Here is a 15,853-nt window from a genome sequence, read left to right as displayed (position 1 = left end):
TCATAGACCGGGTTTACTCGACCGCTTCAATCAAAGGACAACGGAGAGCTCTATGGCTGCTACGGATCCAAGCACTTGGCCTTGATCAACATCTTGACCCCCCAGCACAGTACGAGAGTTCAGTCAGGCCTGCGCATGCGCTCGTCCTCATGCTGAGCTCTTGCGGACTGTTCAGAAGTGCCCCTGAATGCAAGCTGGAGTTGCCCGTCATTGTGCCCTCTCGAAGGATCGGGTCCCTTCTGTCCGCTGGTTTTGTCCAACGGAACTCGTATCAAACCCTGCGCACATACCGGGGTGATTCCCTACTCTGTAGTTCGTAGCCTAGTGCGCTGCTTTGAGTGTAGGTCACAATGCTTGTGTATGAAATATGCATATTACAGCTGCCCTGTTCCTCCGCCGCGGCAGAGAGCATGATCTATCCGATCAGTATCGTATGTATATGTACAGTAGCCCAGTTCCTAGAACAAAACCCCCCCCCCCGCCCCCTCCCTCTAGCAAATCCACCCTACAACTGCTCCGCGGTGCTCATGAGGCGCTCGAGGAAATCCTCATCGCCCTTGGCAGGATCGGACATGACCTCCCCCACCGCGGTGAGAAGCCTCGCCAGCCGCCGCCGCCGGATCTGCTCTTCCAGCTCCGCGCTCTTCAGCTTCGCCACGTCGAGGAGCGGTGCAGGCAGATTCGCCAACCGCGCCACGTTGAGGCCGTAGCTGCGGTGCGCGACGCCCTCGCCGACCTCGTAGAGGAAGGTGATTTCTTCGTCCTGGCCGGCGCCGGACTCGGTGAAGCGCATGTGCACGTTGCGCAGTTCGTGGTCCGGGAACGACTGCGTCATGTTCGAGAGATGCTGGTAGTGCGTGATGAAGAGCGTGAGGCTGCGGATCGTCCGCACCATGTAGTCGAGGACGGCCTGGGCGATCGCGACGCCGTCGTGCGTGGATGTGCCGCGCCCCAGTTCGTCGAGGATGACGAGCGAGCGCGGTGTGGCTTGCTTCAGGATGTCCGCTGTCTCGGACAGCTCGACCATGAAGGTCGACTCGCCTGCTAGCATGTTGTCAAAGGCGCCCATGCGAGTGAACACCGCGTCCAGCATGCCGAGCTTTGCTGATCGCGCAGGGACGTAGGAGCCAATCTGGCCCATGATGGCGATCAGGGCTACTTGGCGGACGTAGCTCGATTTACCACCCATGTTCGGACCCGTCACCAGAAGCGCGCGAGTCTGGTCCGTGTCCAGGTCAGTGTCGTTCGGCACATAGCTGTCCAGCAAGAGTTGCTCAACCATGGGATGGCGCCCTTGTTCGACACATATGCATGTGTGGTCGGTGTACTCGGGCTTCACGTATCCGGGCTGGCTCGCTATCGCCGCGAGGGAGAGCAAACAGTCCAACGTCGCAAGAGCTTGGACGCAGTCCCGGAATAGCTGGTAGTTGACGGCGATCTCGGCCAACAGAGCGGCAAACGCCTTGTCGCACGCGGCGGCCAATGCTTCCTTGTGTTGATCGCGTTGCCGGAGAAGCTGGATGACCTCTGGCGTATGGAATCGGGAAAGCTTCTTGGTCCCGCTCACTTTGACCCACGATGCCGGCACTCGCTTGATGGCATTGGAGGTGTTTTCAACCTCAATCAGGTACTCTATGCCCGACGACGTTACGTAGACCACCTTGGGCCATTTGAGGATCCCGGCAGCAACAGCGCGGTGTTCCTCCAGTTCGTGCTCGACGCTGGCGATGCCAAGCTTATGCTCACTAATTTCGTCGGTCTCTTCGGATTCCCGAAAGAACTCATACTTGTCGTCACTACGGGCCGCATGCATGTTGATCTTGTTCAGGAAAGCGACAACATCTTTCAATATGGTCGGGAGCGACGCAACCGCCTCACCCAGAACAGGCGATGCAAACCCATTGTCCTCCGGGGACTTGACATCGGCATACTCTTGTGCGATGGTCTGCAGCGTCTGCAGCACAGTAAGCAGCTCTGGCCGGGTGCACTAGGTCCATATCAGTTAAGGCTCGCAACTCCCCCCCGGTTCATAGCATGTGCGTACCTTTCCATAGTATATCCGGATGAGATTCTTCTCCAGATCGCTCTTGATCCTCCCCAGTAGCCTCTTAAGCCTCTCTACCTGCACGGTCTTCTCCGGATTCTTCAACTCCTCAACAGCATTCACCCTTTCCTCCAGTCGCGATTTATCCAGCAGGGGCCGCCCAACCCATTTTCGAAGCAGGCGTTGCCCGAAGCGCGTCTGCGTGCGGTCCAGAGTCCAGAAGAGGCTGCCTTTGGTCGAGTGGTCCGTCTGGTTCTGATAGATCTCGAGACTCACGAGCGTGTTCGCGTTCAGAAGCATGTGAGACCGAGATGAAAAGTGCTGGAAATACTTGGTGAGTTGGAAGATATGCTCCAATCCGTACTCCGTCATATGCTCTATCATCGCCGAGAGGCACACCGTCACCTGCTCGGGCAAGGTGAGCACTTTCTGGAGAAGATTGCTGGTTTGCGTATCGTCGACGCTGGCTGCCTTGAGCTTGGAGGCGTAGAAGTTCGCGACGTGGCTATGCGATTCGGCGACCGCAGTCTTCTTCTTTCCCACTCTTTCCACGCGGACCTTGTCGCCGAAGGTGTTCAGTTTGCTGCCAGAGAGATGCTGGACTAGCTTCTCGGTAGCCTTGGACAACTCCCCAACGATGACGAGCTCGCACGGCGCAATGTGAAGTAGTCTGGTTTCGACTTCACTCCTCATGAAACCGTCCTCAAAGTCATCGTAGATGATATCTCCCGTGTTCGGCTGAACAGCAACAATACCCACATGGACCCGCTCATCGTTGCCCCAGCCCTTTGCATTCGTCTCGGTGATGCACAGCAAGTACCCGGTGGCTGGAGAAGCACCACCTGATGCCGCAGGTGTAGGACCCTCCAATCCCTCCACATCATCGACGTACGTTCCCTTCGTGTATAGGTTGGTGAGTTTCCGGGAAAACGGAGCATTGCGATTGTCACCCGCGGCTTTCAGAGCAGCCGTCTCCAACTGCCTAACCACGCCGACCTTATAGCCCGCCGCCACGAGTCGCTTTACATGCACATGCAGCCGATGCACCGGTATACTCGCGGAGGCAAAGCGATCAAGATGCGCTTCGGAAGGGTCTAGAGTGGCAAGCCACGCTCTGTCAGCATCCACACTTTGCCAAACACACTCGCACATCAAGGAAGGTCGGGAGGAGGGAGGGCTAGTGAACAACACCTACGTTCATCAAACCGCATCTTCCCCGGAATGCAAACAATACTCAGCTCCTTCGCCGCAATCCGCGCATCCTCGCCGAAGAACCGGTACTTATACCCCACCTCGATCACCAGAACTGTGTCCATGTGCTTGCGCTTAATCTCAATCACCTGCTTCTCCAGCGGTGTCAGCTTGCCCCCGCCGGCTTTCTTCGAGCCCCTCCCCTTCGCCGCCGGCGCCGGCGCCACCTCCTCGTCCTCGTCGCCCTCGGCAGCCTCCTCCGCGCCGGACGGCGCATCCCCGCCAGCGCTGCGGCCAATCCCAACCGCGCAGTCTGCGCCCCCGAGCTTCTTCACAAACAGTTGGTGCAGTCTTTCCCGCTCCGCTTGCCGCTGCTTTGTCTCCGGATCTTCTGGTCGGTCAACGCCCGCGCCGGCGCCATCGGCAGGCGAGCTAGCGAACTTGTACAGCTCGGTTCGTTGGCTACTAGCCAGCGGCGGTGCTGGCCGCGAGGCAGAAGATACCTCTTTGGCCGCGCTAGCTGGTTCCTTCTCGTGCACCCCATTTGTTTTAATCCGCTTCGGAGCCGGGGCCACGATATCCTCCTCCTCCTCCTCTTGTTCCTCATCTCTCTCTGCTGGGGCACCGTGCTCTTTCACGCGCGTCGCTTTATCAAGGGCATTTGCGAATTGTCTTCGACTCGCCGCCGGTTCGTCCTCGGGCTCCTGGGCTTTCTCTTGCGATGTCGGCGGCTTTTTCGTGAAGAAGCTTGAGATGGTAGGTTGTTTGCGTTTAAAGCTTTGTGAGGCCGGTGGCGACGACTGAGATGATCGGAGCGGCATCCTGCCTGTGATCACGGCCCCTTGTGGGCTTGCAAGGTTGTAAAATGTTGATCAAACTGGGGTCAGAGTAGGCGTGGAAGTTGGCGTTGCAAGTAAATGTGGCGTTGGGGTTGTTTCTTCGCGACGCGCAATTTACTCACGAACTGGGCGTCTTTGACAGCCCCTGCTAGAAGCAGGTATAACCAGATTATAATAAGAAGCTGAATGCGAGGGGAGTATGAAGTCGCTTATCGCAAGCTTGAGTCCTTAGCTTCTCGAAGCTTGACGCGTGGAGAACACGATAGATTGTCGAGTGCGCGTTAATTGGTTTGGCTATAGTATTACCTAATCCACCCGTATATAGAAGGATGCTGTATGCTGTCTGTATACTCTATCTACCTACTCTGCTGTATCAGTCTAAGCTTACAAACAATGCTCCAGTTCCCTGAACCTGACTAACGCTGCAATGGAAAATAGTATAAGGGTACAAAAAACAAGCGAAAAGAACCGCGAAGCAAGCTGGTCTGCCCACATATCGATCCTGCATATATAAATATCTTTGTTGCTCGTCTGCTCGTGGTGGGCATTGGTCAAACCTTCAATCTCGTCTCGGGTGGTAGCATGATCTTGAAAGGAAATGGAATTCTGATTCCTGAATCCTGATGGCCCCCGGAAGAGGAACAGCACGCCCAATGGATCAGACTAAAAAGAGGTTGTGTCGAGATAGAGTCGCTCAAAGTCGTCTTCGTCGACGTCTGATATAGTCGCCTCCGGCGATGGAGCGCGTGTCAAGGAATGGAGGTTGTAATCGTGTTGGGTATCGCCATGGAAAATCGGATTCTCATTGGGAAACTTCGCGGTTGCAATGGCCAGGGGATTGAACGAATATCCCGCATACATCTCATGATCTTCGAAAGGGCTCCGTCCGCTTCGTTGAGCATCTACAAGGAGACACTGTCGCGGCTCTATCATTGGAGAATGCCAGTGGAGAAGCGGTTCAAGTCGGGTGGTAGCATCGAGCAGATGCTCCATATTCTCTTTCTCAGTAGCTGAGGTACGAGCATCCTTTCCCAACCGAAATAAAGTAGGGTTGCTCGAAGATGGTCGGTTGAAGTCTCTTCCGAATGCTCCCCCACGGCGAAGAAAAGGTCGTCGAGAAGGGCTCGATGGTCCCAATTGCGGTTCTTGCGTCGAATAATGATCATTGGAGATCGGTTTATGCTGACTTGATTCGTCGTGGAAGACTGTGAACCGACTGCGAGAGGCAGGTTCAAGTCCCCTCATTGAGAGAGTGAAGTCATCTATCTCATCTCGGAAAGAAGTGTAAAGACTGGCACCATAACCATACGGCAACCCATGTTCGGGAATGCCTGGGGCCGGAGGCTGATATCGTTGATCTAGACTGCCAAACCGTGTCTTTCCTGCCGACTTGATGGATTTCTTGCTTCGCTTCCTATCCTGTCCCCGGGGTATGTTGGAATCAACTTGGGAGAGCGCACGCTTGGGGCGATTTGCTCGTCGTTTGGGAATCGGGGTTTCCCCTTTGAGGGGACTGCTATCTTCCACATTACCAGAGATGACCCGTTGTTTCCGTAGAATGCCTGTGGGCGAAAAGACCAGCTCCGTGGGCTCGACACACATAGACGTCTTTTCCATTGTCTTAAGGATGCTCTCGTCCTTCTTTTGGTTCCGTTTCCGCCTCATTTGCTCAGTAGCCGAGTCAAATATGTCCATCCCCGGCCACAAAACTCCCTTCAGCCTAGTCATCTCGTCCGACCTTTCCCTGTCACCTCCGAGCATTTTCAAGTAATCAAGACTTCCATTGTCGTCCACGAAGGGGTCACGGATGGAGCTGACGCTTGAGGGTTGAAAGGACATTGCTGTTCTGCTTCCTGGCTTCCCCGGCCCGCTCGGTGTGTCTGGGGAACCAGAGGCACTGTCTTCTTCGGAGTCGATGTCAGGCCTACGTTTGTATTGGCCCGGGGGAGGATCTGCGTAAGAGACGCTTGAACGTAGTGTATATTCCGTCTGGACGGGAAGCTCAACAGCAGGCCGTGGACATGCAGGTGGCAGGTCGTAATCAGCTGGAAGACATATATCCCCGTTACCCTCGGCGTTGTTCCCATTGACAAAAGGGTCAGCAAGGCGTGGGTCAAGGAAATCAGGAAGAGGGTTATGAGATGAATGATGGGTAATTGCTGGTGTAACTCGAGGCTCATTCTTGCGTGCAGCTGTCAGCGAGGTAACATGTGCAAGGGACTTCCCTTGGGACTTCCTTTTGCGAGCCTCTTTGGATGCCATGCGGTCAGCAAGCAGCTTGGCCAAGCCATTGGCCTTATACCATCGATCATATTCTTCTAGTAGAGCTCTAGCTTGGACCTCCTGATGACTGCGCACTTGAAGCTTGAAATAATGTGAGAGGTGAGCTTTCGATGAGACATGGGTTAATAAATGAGATACATCGCTGAATCTGGGATGTTTGAGACAGATGTTGCAATGCAATGCCTCGACATCCATCATAGACGACGGGAACGACGACAAGACTTGAAGGTTTGACCTGAGCCGGATACGAAGGAAGTAACAAGTAACAGACGCAAATGCAGAATGGCATGTACACAAAAGCACACAAGAGGAACCAAGATAGAAGGACTGGCCCTGATGAAGAAAAGAGTTGGGATGCAGAAGAAGTGACAATGATGGAGCGATACTTGCCCTATGAATCCCAATGCCACCAGAACCACTGAGGTCAGATGGGGAGGGAGATATTGAGGGGAGAAGAAAGAAGCTGTTATTGACAGGGCAGCGACGTCGACCGTGAGGATACTACTTGCTGCATCGAGAAGGGACGGTCTGTCTTCCACATGATGACCCCTTTGGGAAGGTGGCGGGGATGAAGTAAGTTGTTGACAGTACCAATGTCAACGAGGAGTGGCGAGGAGACTTGTTCAAGAGAATTGAAAACCAAAATATGCAAAGACAGTTTATTCATTGAGCTCAACTAGATAGAATGAAATTGATTATGAGTCTGTGATAGAATGTGCGACTGTGTCTTAACAGCCTATGGTTAGGCTATTGTGGGAGGGTATGAAGTGGAATAAGTCACTGCCTTGTATCTCATAATCTATGGAGGGGAAGAATAATGGGTTATTAGATTGCAGGAGGTAAGGATATTTACGGTCATCAAACCTCGCCGGACAACGATAGCTGATAGGGGGTGGTGTTGTTACTTGTGCAAGGTTTTCATTGTAATGGCTCTAGGCATACAACTGTCTTCGGTCAGAATGGATGAAGCTAGATTGAGGGGGTCCGTCACTTACTAGATAGGATCTACTTCCTCCACGCCTTCGAACTTCAAGAGGCTCAAGCCCGCGATGGCAAAATGCGTATGGAAGACATCCACCATGTTACCAGGACGGTCCCCGAAGCCGCCAGCCGCTGGATCCTGGGGGACATTAGTATTAGGACTGGAGATATCCACCGGGACAAGAGACTTACCTGGCAGCGAAGAAGATATGCGGCCAGCTTGTCGCCATCGATCCAATGCAAACGGTCGATCATCGCTAAGCTGGCTCCCACCCACCAGCTGTAGCAGGCATCTTGCAGTTTCTCGGGACGACCGTTCAGTCCGCCGTTGTCCAACTGTCTTTCACTGAGCCAACCACCAAGACGATCCTTGTCCACCAGATCCAATCGTCCCGCGATAGCCAGCGCGCCCACACAGGTAAATACCTGGCCAGCATGGGATTCGGCTCCAGGGCAGACACCATATGCTCCATCCAAATTTTCGCACTTCTGGATGTAAGCGACAGCTTTGGCAACGTCGACCAGGTCAAGAAGTCCCAAGAGTGACAAGGCATTGAAGGCACCGTATAAGAAACGAGTGTCCAATTCGCCCCATTCGTCACCCTTGAAGGAGCCAGTTGCCTGGTCCTGTAACCCTGCGATGTCTACAATCATCGAGCATAAGCGGGAATTCTTTTTTTTTTTTTCAGGATGGTCATAAGAAGGTTGGGAACGTCACATCATACAATTAGCAACTTTTTGCTTGCCTCCTAAGCCCCGCTTCTCCAGCTCGTCCACTGCATCGAGTGTAACGAGGATCTGGACAGCCGAGACGGTGTAGAGCAGATGCGCATCATGACCAGGTGCCGCTCCAAATCCACCGTTCTCATGCTGGCAGGAAAGAACAAAATCGATGGTTTCTGCCCGCGGAAGAGCTTCGGGAGACGCCAGCAGATGCAATGCGGTCAGACCCCAGTAGACTCCATTCAGTCGAAGATGTTCTGTGAGCCAATATTCCAGCTCATCTCTCCTCTAGCATTCACCTGTCAACCCTCTTCCCCATTCCCAAGAGAAGATATACAGATATCACGCACACTGTCCAGGTTCTTGATGTACTCCACATGCTTTGGTACACACAGTGTCTGATCTGCTTGGCTGCCAACAGCTCGACCAGGACCAGATACCAGCGACATCTTGCATTCGAATGGTGAGAAATATTAATCTAAGGCCGATTGCTGGAGACCAGAGGATGATGATTAGTGGTTGCTTCTCCTCGTTAGCTCGGAACTGGAGTCAGGGGAGGTTCAACAGATTCTGAACGTGCCCACCAGTATAATAATACTAAAAATGGGCTTTACTACTTCCACACTTCACAGACAGCGCACGAACCCAGTGACCAGAAGAAGTTAGATCATCTTATCTACCAAGCTATTTTGGTAAAAGGCAGGAAGAAGGGGTGGGGGGGGGGATTTCTGCAGGGGAAGTTGATTTGTCCCAGTGGAAGTGCGAGGACGGACGACCACGTGACTCGGCTGCGGCCAGGAGCCCAGGACAAGCCGCTGGGAGCACGAGCGGGGGCTTGTTTCAGAATGGAGATCGTCAGAGTAACTACTATGTAATTATGAATAATTATCTATGAGATATGATTGAGGGGATCTTTGATCGGGCTCTTGGATTGCTCAATTCAGGCAATGGACTGGGATCAATTGTCTTCATTAGAAGTGTTTGTGATGTCGATAGATGGAGAGCTAGAAGGTACTCAGTAGTGTGTAGGGAATAGATAAGCCAATTTCGTATATATTACTACGGAAATAGGTGGGAATGATAGTTTAGAGGATTCCGATAGTGATTAGAAGGCAGTGGAATCTTCTTCCTATTCAACTACATAGACATTGTCCAAATATATGTGCCTGCATAATTACACCACTCTGTGAGGAACTGAGGATAGAATTACATATGACTTGAGATATTGAGGCAGTAGTATCCGTACTACCTACTAGACACAGACTACAGAGTACAGAAGAATCTGGTGGGGTCCTACCATCAATCCATAATCGTAGTAGTAATAATAATAGGTAAAAGCTCAGGAGGAATGGAACGGAGGTTCTTTTTTTATCAAGTGATGACCCCACTAGGACTAGAGTTGTATCAGGATTCAGACTTCAGAATTCAGAACTTGGAAAGCTATCTTAGGCTGATTCTTTGTTCCTCAATAATCCATGGTTACATCTCCAAGTTCAAAAAAAGAAGGATGACTGGAAAGGAGGTGTTCATCATATCCTGCTGGTTCAGCATCTCGTATTATTATTATTATTAGTATTATTATTATTATTCTCATCAGTTCATCAGAGACGGTCATATTCCATATTGATTTCCTTTCTTACTCACTGTTCATACTCCGGACTTGATCCCCTCAAGATATCTCTCTGAATTGTCCAAAGTATTTTCGGACTCAAAAGGAATGAACATAACGAATAATGTCATGCTTCCTTGGGTAACTTAATTTTACTAAGCGCCAGGTACCCATCCTCTCTGATATTGCGTGCCGTGGGTGATTCGTCGGTGCCTGTTGGACTTGACCCTCACAGCGACATTTGGTTGACCAATCTGAGTCTGTAGTCCAGCAAGCTATGGTAGTAGACCGTATATGGAGGAGGACGGTGTAGATAAACAAAAGGCATCAAAGGGGGAGAGTCACCGTCACCATCACCGTCACCGTCACCGTCAGAGATATCCGCATGAAAAGAATATAGTCAATAGATAGGAAGAGAGATGTTTCAGAGATCGTCCCAGAAAGTTCACTCACTCACTTCCCTTGAATAGATGAAACAAACTGCATTGTAGATAGTGAATGATGATGATCAACATGGTCTGTCAATCCTCCATTGAGGATTGACCTCCAGATTGACCCAGCGTCATCGAATAAGCCACGGGCGACGATGATCATCCTCGAGGACAATCTGAGTCCACAGTCCTCTGATAGATTACGGAGTAATAGTCTTTACTCGGACTCTGTCGATGATAGCCATAGATAGACACTTACTCTGTATACTTCTCTACCAAGAAACGCCCGATAACTCCGCTAGACACCTAGGATTCCTAGGAAGGCTAGGATATAGATCCATCCGCGCATTTAGCCTCGAAATCTCCACGGGTTTCTGTTTCTGCCCCCTGAACCAGACAAAAAAAAAAGAAAGAAAAAAAAAAAGATGGTGGCTTCTTAGCTAAACACGCAGCCGCGCTTGCATATTATTAGTCGCCTGTCAAGAAGAAGGAATGTGTCGTCGCTGCGACTCTCGAGTCTGTGCGGGAATCGTTCTCTCGTGGTTCTCCTGTTAGACTTAGACTAAACCCCTACATCCGATCGGTCTGTACTCTGTACTCTGTACTTCTCTTCAACTTCTCTCGTTCATTTCATTTTTTTTTTTATTTTTTTATTTTTTTTTTCAATTCAATAATTCTGGTTGTTTTATTCTGGGCAAGCACATCCTCTGTCGAAATCTCTCTCTCTCTCTCTTCTTTGTACCGATCTCTGGCAATCATTGTCATTCCAAATTTACTCCTGACAACAACAACAATAACAACACCGCTTTTCCCTTTGTACACGCCTCACACCGACCGCCCCCCTCGATCCCCGTTGGGAAAATAAAAATAAAAATAAAGAGAGAGAGAGAGGACAGAAAGAAAAGCAGAACTTGCGATACCCCGAATGGAATAGAAGTCTACAAACAAATTGAGCATCCGTCTTTATCCGTGAGATAGATCATATCGAGCGACAAGATTCTATCGGTCAGCTACGCGGGACCCGGATGGGAAGTTGGAGGGGATCTGTGTGGAGAGAACTGTGACTACAGAACATGAGGGGCGATACAGTCTGGTAGGTCAACCTTCTCTTCTTTTTGAAAGACGCTCGGCCAATTTATTCCCATTGTTGTCTGTTGCGATGAACCCGCTGGAGTCCAAAAAAAAAAAAAAAAAAAAGGATCTCTGGGGTCTTTATGCGCTCGATCAATGAGGGATCAAGGGGTTGGGATTCTGCCAGTGTCAGCGTTATTTATAGCTTCATTGATTCATTTCGAGCCCCTACATTGGGCTCTGCGCTCCTTGCGCTCGCCAGACTTCACCTTCCCATGCTTCTGTCTTTCTTCCCTTCTGCCTGCTTTGATTCCTCGTCAGTTTCACTAATGGTCGTGCGACTTGTCAATAGATCTGAAAATCCTCCAGAATTATATTCTCCTCCAGCGGCGATCTAACGACCCATTGGGACCGGCTTGAAGAATATTGGGAAGGCTGGTTCCGTTCCAATACTTTCATCACTGTGATCTCAACAAGCGCAATTTCGCTTCCAACCCTTACCCTCGACGAATTCTGGGAGAAGCGTTGAGTTGCGTGGGATATTGAGGCCAGAAAGTTGTAAGACAAGTAAGTCTGGCTGGACAGTCCTGGTTCTTGCGGCTTTTTTTTTTTTTTTTTTTGGCCTTGTTAAGCAAGCTGGTCGCATCTCGCGCTGATATATCCTTCTTTTTTTCCGACAGGCTGTCGAATACATTTTCCTCCTAGACCTTGACTGGGAACTGGATATATCACTTTTCCCGCCCCCAACTATTTTCGCGCGAAACTCCTTCTGGCGAATTGTCCGGCAAACGATTCAGGCCTAAAAATGCCTTCGAGACACTCCACTGTGCCTAATTTAGATCTAAGCTCCTTCGCTCTGCAGGCGACTGCAAAGATCTCGTCTCCACTAACGCCCGGTGCCCAAAGCTCTGATGGAGCAAGTCCCCTGACACCCCGTTCACCCAAATCCTCTTCGAGTTCACCATTCTTCAAAGGTGCGACTATCCGTCCTGTCACAGAAGGATCCCACAGCAAGTCGAGCAGTCCTACCTTCTCACTCACTCCTGGTCATATCGCCGAACCTCCTACCCCCGGGCTCACTGCCATCCCCCCATATCCTCCTTCTCCAAGGGATTCTCCCAGGCACAACCGCGAGCCTTCACGCTCGTTCTTTGCCAGCCTCAAGGCACCAAAATCGTCGCACCGGGCCCAGCGCTCCGACGGGTCAGAACCTTTTGGGGACGAACCTAAGAGCCGTGGCAGTTCTAGGGATCGCCGGACAAAGATCGCCTCCAAGTTGTACGAGTCGACTCCTGATCTTCTGGGAACACTCGAACGTGCAGCGCACAAGGAAACCAGTAAGTATATGCGGGACCCCTCGGCGGAGTGAATGAGCGAATCTAATCAGATCGCAACTAGACCGTGACTCGACCGAAGACAAGGACCTTCAGTCACAGGAAGCCAAGAAAGCCGGCTCCGATCTCGAACACGGCAACTCCTCGAAAAAGAACAAACCTCGCTTTGCCAATTTGCTTTCGCGATCCCGTTCGATTCGGTTGGACGACTCTGCATTGAACAGAAGAGCGAATCGGCGGCCGTCAGCCACTCTAATGAAGCTCGAAGGAAGTCACAAGCGGGAGGTGGAGGTGCCCGTCAAGACACCTTCCTCACGATCAGATCGCCATGCGAAAACCACGGGGAGTCCCGCCGTGCGCACCCATCCCGTTGATCGTCCTGCGGAACCCGGCAGTGTTCCAATTCGAAAGGAGAGGAGTCATGGTGGTTCAATGGTGCCGTCAACCTCATTAAGTCAAGTATCAGGTGCTTCCGCTGCATTGTTCAACAATATAAAACAGTCCTCGAGCGGTGCGGCAGACAGGATAGGAAAGGCAGGGAAAGGCTTCTTCGGAAAGATTACCCGGAGCGGCAGCACAAACGAACGAGAACTTCTGAACGACGACAATTATGTCTGCTCCGTCATCAATCTTCCTCTAATTGAGCAAGCCCGGCGAACTCGCATTGCGAAGAAAATTGAAGACTGCAGGGACAAGACAGAATTTTGGATGCCCGCCCTGCCCTACCGTTGCATCGAGTAAGCCACTTCCTCCGGTCCCGGATCTGACTCGCGCAATCGCTAACATTACATCAGCTACCTAAACTACAAAGGGTGCGAGGAAGAAGGCTTGTATCGTGTGCCTGGCAGTGGGAAAGAAGTTAAGCACTGGCAGCGACGATTTGATACAGGTAAGCCACATTCTGAACAGGTCAGATGGAATTTCCTGGGGATTTCTAACCTCTATTTGTACAGAATTTGATATCAATCTTTTTGACGAACCGGATCTTTATGACATCAACACCATTGGATCCATGTTCAAGGCTTGGCTTCGTGAATTGCCCGACGAACTTTTCCCGAAGGAGACCCAGGCTATGATCGCCGAGAAATGTGAGGGCGCAACCACCGCACCGCAGCTCTTGAAAGATGAGCTGTCGAAACTACCTCCCTATAATTATTACCTCCTCTTCGCCATCACCTGCCACCTGAATCTCCTTCACTCTTATGTGGACCAGAACAAGATGGATTACCGCAATCTCTGTATCTGCTTTCAACCGTGCATGAAGATTGACGCATTCTGTTTCCACTTCCTGGTATGCGACTGGAAAAACTGTTGGCAGGGATGCTGGACCGAGAAGGAATATCTCCAGCGTGAAAAGGAGATGGATGAGAAGGAAAAAAGCTCGAAAGCCGAAGCCACCCACTCAATACCTCTGAACAGCTCGACTGTCCATGAAAGAGCCATATCTTCTTCCAGCAGCAGTCAGGCTTCTGCGGAAGAGGAGCAACCGCCTCGCCCTGAGACAGCCAAGTCCCGGAAGCATAGACCTAAGAAGATTGAGACTTCGCACACAAGGAGTGTCTCTCAGCTTCCCGAACTTGGACCCCCGCTGTCTCCCATTCAGATCTAATCTTCAGTTCCAGGTTGATCTTTTTTTTTTCCTGGTCTAACCTATACCTGCCATGACCGCACTGACACCATTCGACCACCATTTACTTAGTTGAACGAGGTCCTCTTCCCTGCGTCGTTTTCTTCCCATCTTCTCCCCCCCCTACTTTCCTTCTGAGTGCTTCGCGCCTAGAGACACGGGCTGGATCCGAGGTCGAGACTCATCTCAGGATTGTACATTGAAATTGATCCATTTGCACAACTTGTGATCTTTTCCCTCTTACTCACTCGTTGGGTATTTTGCTGCTGCGTTTACATGGTCGTTGAGGAGTCAACGTTTGACGTGTTTCACCCTTGGCGATTTCCAGAAATTCTCCTTATGTTATTTCCCACCACGATGATTCTGCAACTCTGGTTCTTTGTTCATCCAATTGCATAGATTGGCGCCTTCGGAGTCGGTTCTGGTTCAAACACCTCTCTTTTCATTGTACAGGTTGGTCCTCTTTTGTATGTCGCTTCTTGTTCGTGTCTTGGTGTGCTAGATTGCTTCACATACATGTATTTTCAGAATTCTATTTAGCCTCTTTTTTTCCTTCTTTTCCTCCTTTCTGCGCCGTTTCCAAATTCCCAAATTCCCCCCGTGCGAAGCTTTGATTTGTCCCCTGATTATTCTTGCATGTTCTCCTCGCCTTTGCAATGCCCCTGTCTGATGTAAGATAAATACATGAAATTCCTACGATTTGACTCGGACAATCAAGCAACCCAGGACAGAAGATCCGTAAAGAAAAAAAGGTGTCTGGGAATCTCGAGACAGCGCTCGGTTCTTGGAACGCAAGATGATCAGGGTATGATGCATTAAGGTGATCCTGCTTTTCTTTAAATCCAACAAGTGTAAACATGAACAGCCCGTAGAAGTAGTATATCGACAATAATAGAAAGAGACCGGCGACTCCAATCCGTACTCCTGCTTTTTTGTGGTTTGTGGTTTCAATCCGAGAAAGTCCAGACCCATGCGTGAAGAAGAAGGAGATTAGAAGAGAAAAAACCCCCCTCCGCGAAGAGATCCCCCAACCTATCCACCGCCCGATTTCCGCGATCTCCGCTCGTTGGACCGCATCTTGCGCTCGTTGCGGCGTATTCTCTCCTTGCGATCGGCACGCGACATGCCCCGGATCGAGCTGCCCTTGGCCGCCGCCTCCTCCTCCTTCTGCCAGTCCTTCTCCTTCACCTCCACCAGCCACTCGTCATCGGACTTGTTCTTGCCCTTGTAGCCCCAGCGAGGCACCCACTCGCCCTTTTCCTCATCGTACACCAGCTTCTTGCGACGCTCCTTGTCCGCCAGCGCGGCGCCAGGCGTGGTGCTGTACTTGCCGATGCCCTTCTTGCGGGCGAACAGCTCCCACTTGGTGGGTTGCTTGGGAGTGGGCAGGGGCTTGTGGCGCGGGAGGGCCGTCGCCGGGGGAGGGAGCGTGAGGAGAACGCCATTCTGGGCGGACGATGTGATCGGGCAGGTGGTGAGGAGCTGGTTGAGGAGGGACTGGGTGCCGTCGCGCGCGATGGCCTTCAGAGATTCGTTGAGGGGGGTGGAGCGCGGGAGGTCGAGCGGGTTCGGGTCGTTAGCCATCAGGTAGCCCAGGTCGAATGTGTAGGGTGTGGGCTTGGAGACTGTGACGGGGCTGGTGAGGGTGACGTTAGTATTGCTTTTTTTTCTTTCTTTTATTTTTTGGCATTCGAGTCGGGATTAGGGTGTGTTTTTTTTT

The 15,853-nt window shown here is 51.3% G+C and overlaps 5 protein-coding genes across 5 annotated transcripts in view, besides 7 other annotated features; 1 reads left to right on the top strand and 4 right to left on the bottom strand.

The window, feature by feature from the left end:
• Positions 1-505: 505 nt before the first annotated feature.
• Positions 506-4,056, bottom strand: msh3 (mismatch repair protein MSH3; the record flags this gene model as incomplete). Its single annotated transcript, XM_001273286.1, has 3 exons — positions 506-1,987; positions 2,045-3,138; positions 3,240-4,056. The coding sequence occupies 3 exons, from the start codon at positions 4,054-4,056 to the stop codon at positions 506-508; spliced, it is 3,393 nt and encodes a 1,130-aa protein (XP_001273287.1).
• A 681-nt stretch (positions 4,057-4,737) lies between these two features.
• Positions 4,738-6,552, bottom strand: ACLA_006170 (uncharacterized protein; the record flags this gene model as incomplete). Its single annotated transcript, XM_001273285.1, has 1 exon — positions 4,738-6,552. One exon carries the CDS (start codon positions 6,550-6,552, stop codon positions 4,738-4,740), a length of 1,815 nt encoding a protein of 604 aa, XP_001273286.1.
• Positions 6,553-7,258: 706 nt separating this feature from the next.
• Positions 7,259-8,510, bottom strand: ACLA_006160 (Rab geranylgeranyltransferase subunit beta BET2; the record flags this gene model as incomplete). The annotated part of the gene is made up of 5 exons (XM_001273284.1): positions 7,259-7,301; positions 7,353-7,477; positions 7,531-7,982; positions 8,064-8,349; positions 8,412-8,510. The coding sequence occupies 5 exons, from the start codon at positions 8,508-8,510 to the stop codon at positions 7,259-7,261; spliced, it is 1,005 nt and encodes a 334-aa protein (XP_001273285.1).
• Positions 8,511-9,616: 1,106 nt separating this feature from the next.
• Positions 9,617-9,650: a microsatellite.
• Positions 9,618-9,650: a microsatellite.
• Positions 9,651-10,011: 361 nt separating this feature from the next.
• Positions 10,012-10,044: a microsatellite.
• Positions 10,045-10,499: 455 nt separating this feature from the next.
• Positions 10,500-10,525: a microsatellite.
• A 209-nt stretch (positions 10,526-10,734) lies between these two features.
• Positions 10,735-10,764: a microsatellite.
• Positions 10,765-10,959: 195 nt separating this feature from the next.
• Positions 10,960-10,979: a microsatellite.
• A 299-nt stretch (positions 10,980-11,278) lies between these two features.
• Positions 11,279-11,298: a microsatellite.
• A 679-nt stretch (positions 11,299-11,977) lies between these two features.
• On the top strand, positions 11,978-14,115 carry ACLA_006150 (putative Rho GTPase activator (Bem2); the record flags this gene model as incomplete). Its single annotated transcript, XM_001273283.1, has 4 exons — positions 11,978-12,509; positions 12,571-13,243; positions 13,301-13,395; positions 13,460-14,115. 4 exons carry the CDS (start codon positions 11,978-11,980, stop codon positions 14,113-14,115), a joined length of 1,956 nt encoding a protein of 651 aa, XP_001273284.1.
• A 1,050-nt stretch (positions 14,116-15,165) lies between these two features.
• ACLA_006140 (ribosome biogenesis protein RRS1) overlaps positions 15,166-15,853 on the bottom strand; it is a gene marked incomplete at both ends in the record, with an annotated part of 916 nt that continues 228 nt past the window's right edge. Inside the window, one exon of the mRNA XM_001273282.1 lies at positions 15,166-15,769. Within this exon, the coding sequence (XP_001273283.1) occupies positions 15,166-15,769 (604 nt within the window). The remainder of the gene's footprint in view (positions 15,770-15,853) is intronic.

This window comes from Aspergillus clavatus, genomic scaffold, assembly GCF_000002715.2.
Source record: "Aspergillus clavatus NRRL 1 1099423829797 genomic scaffold, whole genome shotgun sequence".
NCBI classification, from domain to species: domain Eukaryota; kingdom Fungi; phylum Ascomycota; class Eurotiomycetes; order Eurotiales; family Aspergillaceae; genus Aspergillus; species Aspergillus clavatus.
The sequence above is the reverse complement of the archived record's forward strand: the minus strand, read 5'-3'. Positions and strand labels throughout refer to the sequence as shown.